Source organism: Sinocyclocheilus grahami, unplaced genomic scaffold (genome assembly GCF_001515645.1).
Source record: "Sinocyclocheilus grahami isolate Dianchi unplaced genomic scaffold, SAMN03320097.WGS_v1.1 scaffold2504.1, whole genome shotgun sequence".
Taxonomy (NCBI): Eukaryota; Metazoa; Chordata; class Actinopteri; order Cypriniformes; family Cyprinidae; genus Sinocyclocheilus; species Sinocyclocheilus grahami.
The window spans coordinates 55,015-56,594 of NW_015507683.1; the positions used below are offsets into that span (position 1 = coordinate 55,015).

General features: G+C 33.1%; 1 protein-coding gene across 1 annotated transcript in view; it reads left to right on the forward strand.

Moving 5' to 3' along the window:
• LOC107575198 (regulator of G-protein signaling 14-like) overlaps nt 1–912 on the forward strand; it is a 29,094-nt gene extending 28,182 nt beyond the window's left edge. The window contains exon 12 of the mRNA XM_016261616.1: nt 518–912. Coding sequence (XP_016117102.1) covers nt 518–681 — 164 coding nt within the window. The 3' untranslated portion in view covers nt 682–912. The remainder of the gene's footprint in view (nt 1–517) is intronic.
• The last annotated feature ends 668 nt before the right edge of the window (nt 913–1,580 follow it).

The window sequence follows — 1,580 nt, forward strand, 5'->3', positions numbered from 1 at the left end:
GTTCCCTCCTTCAGGGAAAGAGGGTTACCATACGTAACCGAGACGATCTCCTGTACAAAACTACCTTGTGTTTTCGCAAGAAATATGAATACCTGTGCATTTACATGGAATACTGTATCCCACAATGCAGTGCTCCCAAGTTGTCCATCCATTGTGAGGACTGAATTACCAGAAGCATTATCAACCATGATTTATACTACTACTACTACTAATAATTTATATTACATTTAGTTTTTTTTTTTAAGTATTTGTTTATTTTTTTTACATTGTGTTTATTATTTATTTTATTTTATTTATTTTACTTTTTAATAATAATAATAATATTTATATTTTATTTTGAAGTTATTTGTATTTATTTTTACATTTTATTTAATTTGTTTTATTATTATTATTTTTAAGGCATACTGCATACTAGTCAGTGTACTACAAAGTATGCACTAAGCTGTAGCTTGAATTCTATTATGAATATGACCTTATTTGTCTGACATATCCAATCCATTGGACTGTTTTCTCTCAGGTCTTGTTGAGCTGCTGTCCCGTGCCCAGTGCAGTCGTGCGGATGACCAGCGTGGTTTACTCACCAAAGAGCAGCTGGAAATTCCACAGTTCCTGCAGATGCCAGCAGAGAACGAAGAACAGACCTCCTGCGACCAGACACAGGAAGAGGATTGTGCCCTTTGACCAGAGAACCATGCAAGCACTATTCAAGCAGCTTAAGACTCAAATCAACACGATTTAGCTGTATGGCAGACTGGAGGAGAGAAACTCTGATAAAGTTACGGCAAGTGTGTGTATGTATGATCGAGTGAGTTGAGATTTCTTAACCTGAGAGTGATTGAGCCAAGTGTATATTTTGTATATTACAGACACTGCCATGGAGGGCTCTTAGAAATGCCACCCATCAAATAATGCAGAATTATGGGAAATTGCAAAAAAAAATCAAACTACATTTGCCTACTAAAACATTTGTATTTATTTTCATATCAGATTGTATTGTGTGCAATATAAAGTGTGCTCTTATTTATTAGAACATATTTGGTATGGGAACACTTTAGTATGACTTTATATAGATTTTTTTTGCTGTTCACAGTGAGTTTTAATGTCTGATTTAAAAAAGGTTTTGTGTGAGCTGGCGTGGGAAATTGCACTGTGTGGCATGTGCAATTTTATGCACTTTGCTTCATGTGGTGACACAATCTGATATGAAGTGAGACAAGCAAGGTCATAGTTTTTAAGGAAATAATTTATTTTGAATTTCATAAATTAAATGTCACTTCCACTCAATGTCGTTCCAAAACTGACTTTTCTTTTCTTTTCAGATCATTCATTTAAATTGTTTATGTATAATTTGGTTAGTGCTGCTCTTTTCTGTAAAATGAAAGCATATTGGACACAATTTTTTTGAAATTATTATTATTTTTCTAAGATTCTAAGAAATTCTAAAAAAAAGTTCAGAATTGTGAGATAGAATCTTGAAATTCTGACTCTCACAATTCTATCACACAATTCAGAATTTACATCTCGCAATTTTGGTTTTATATCTCGCAGTTGAGGAATAAAAAAGAAAGTTAATTGTGACT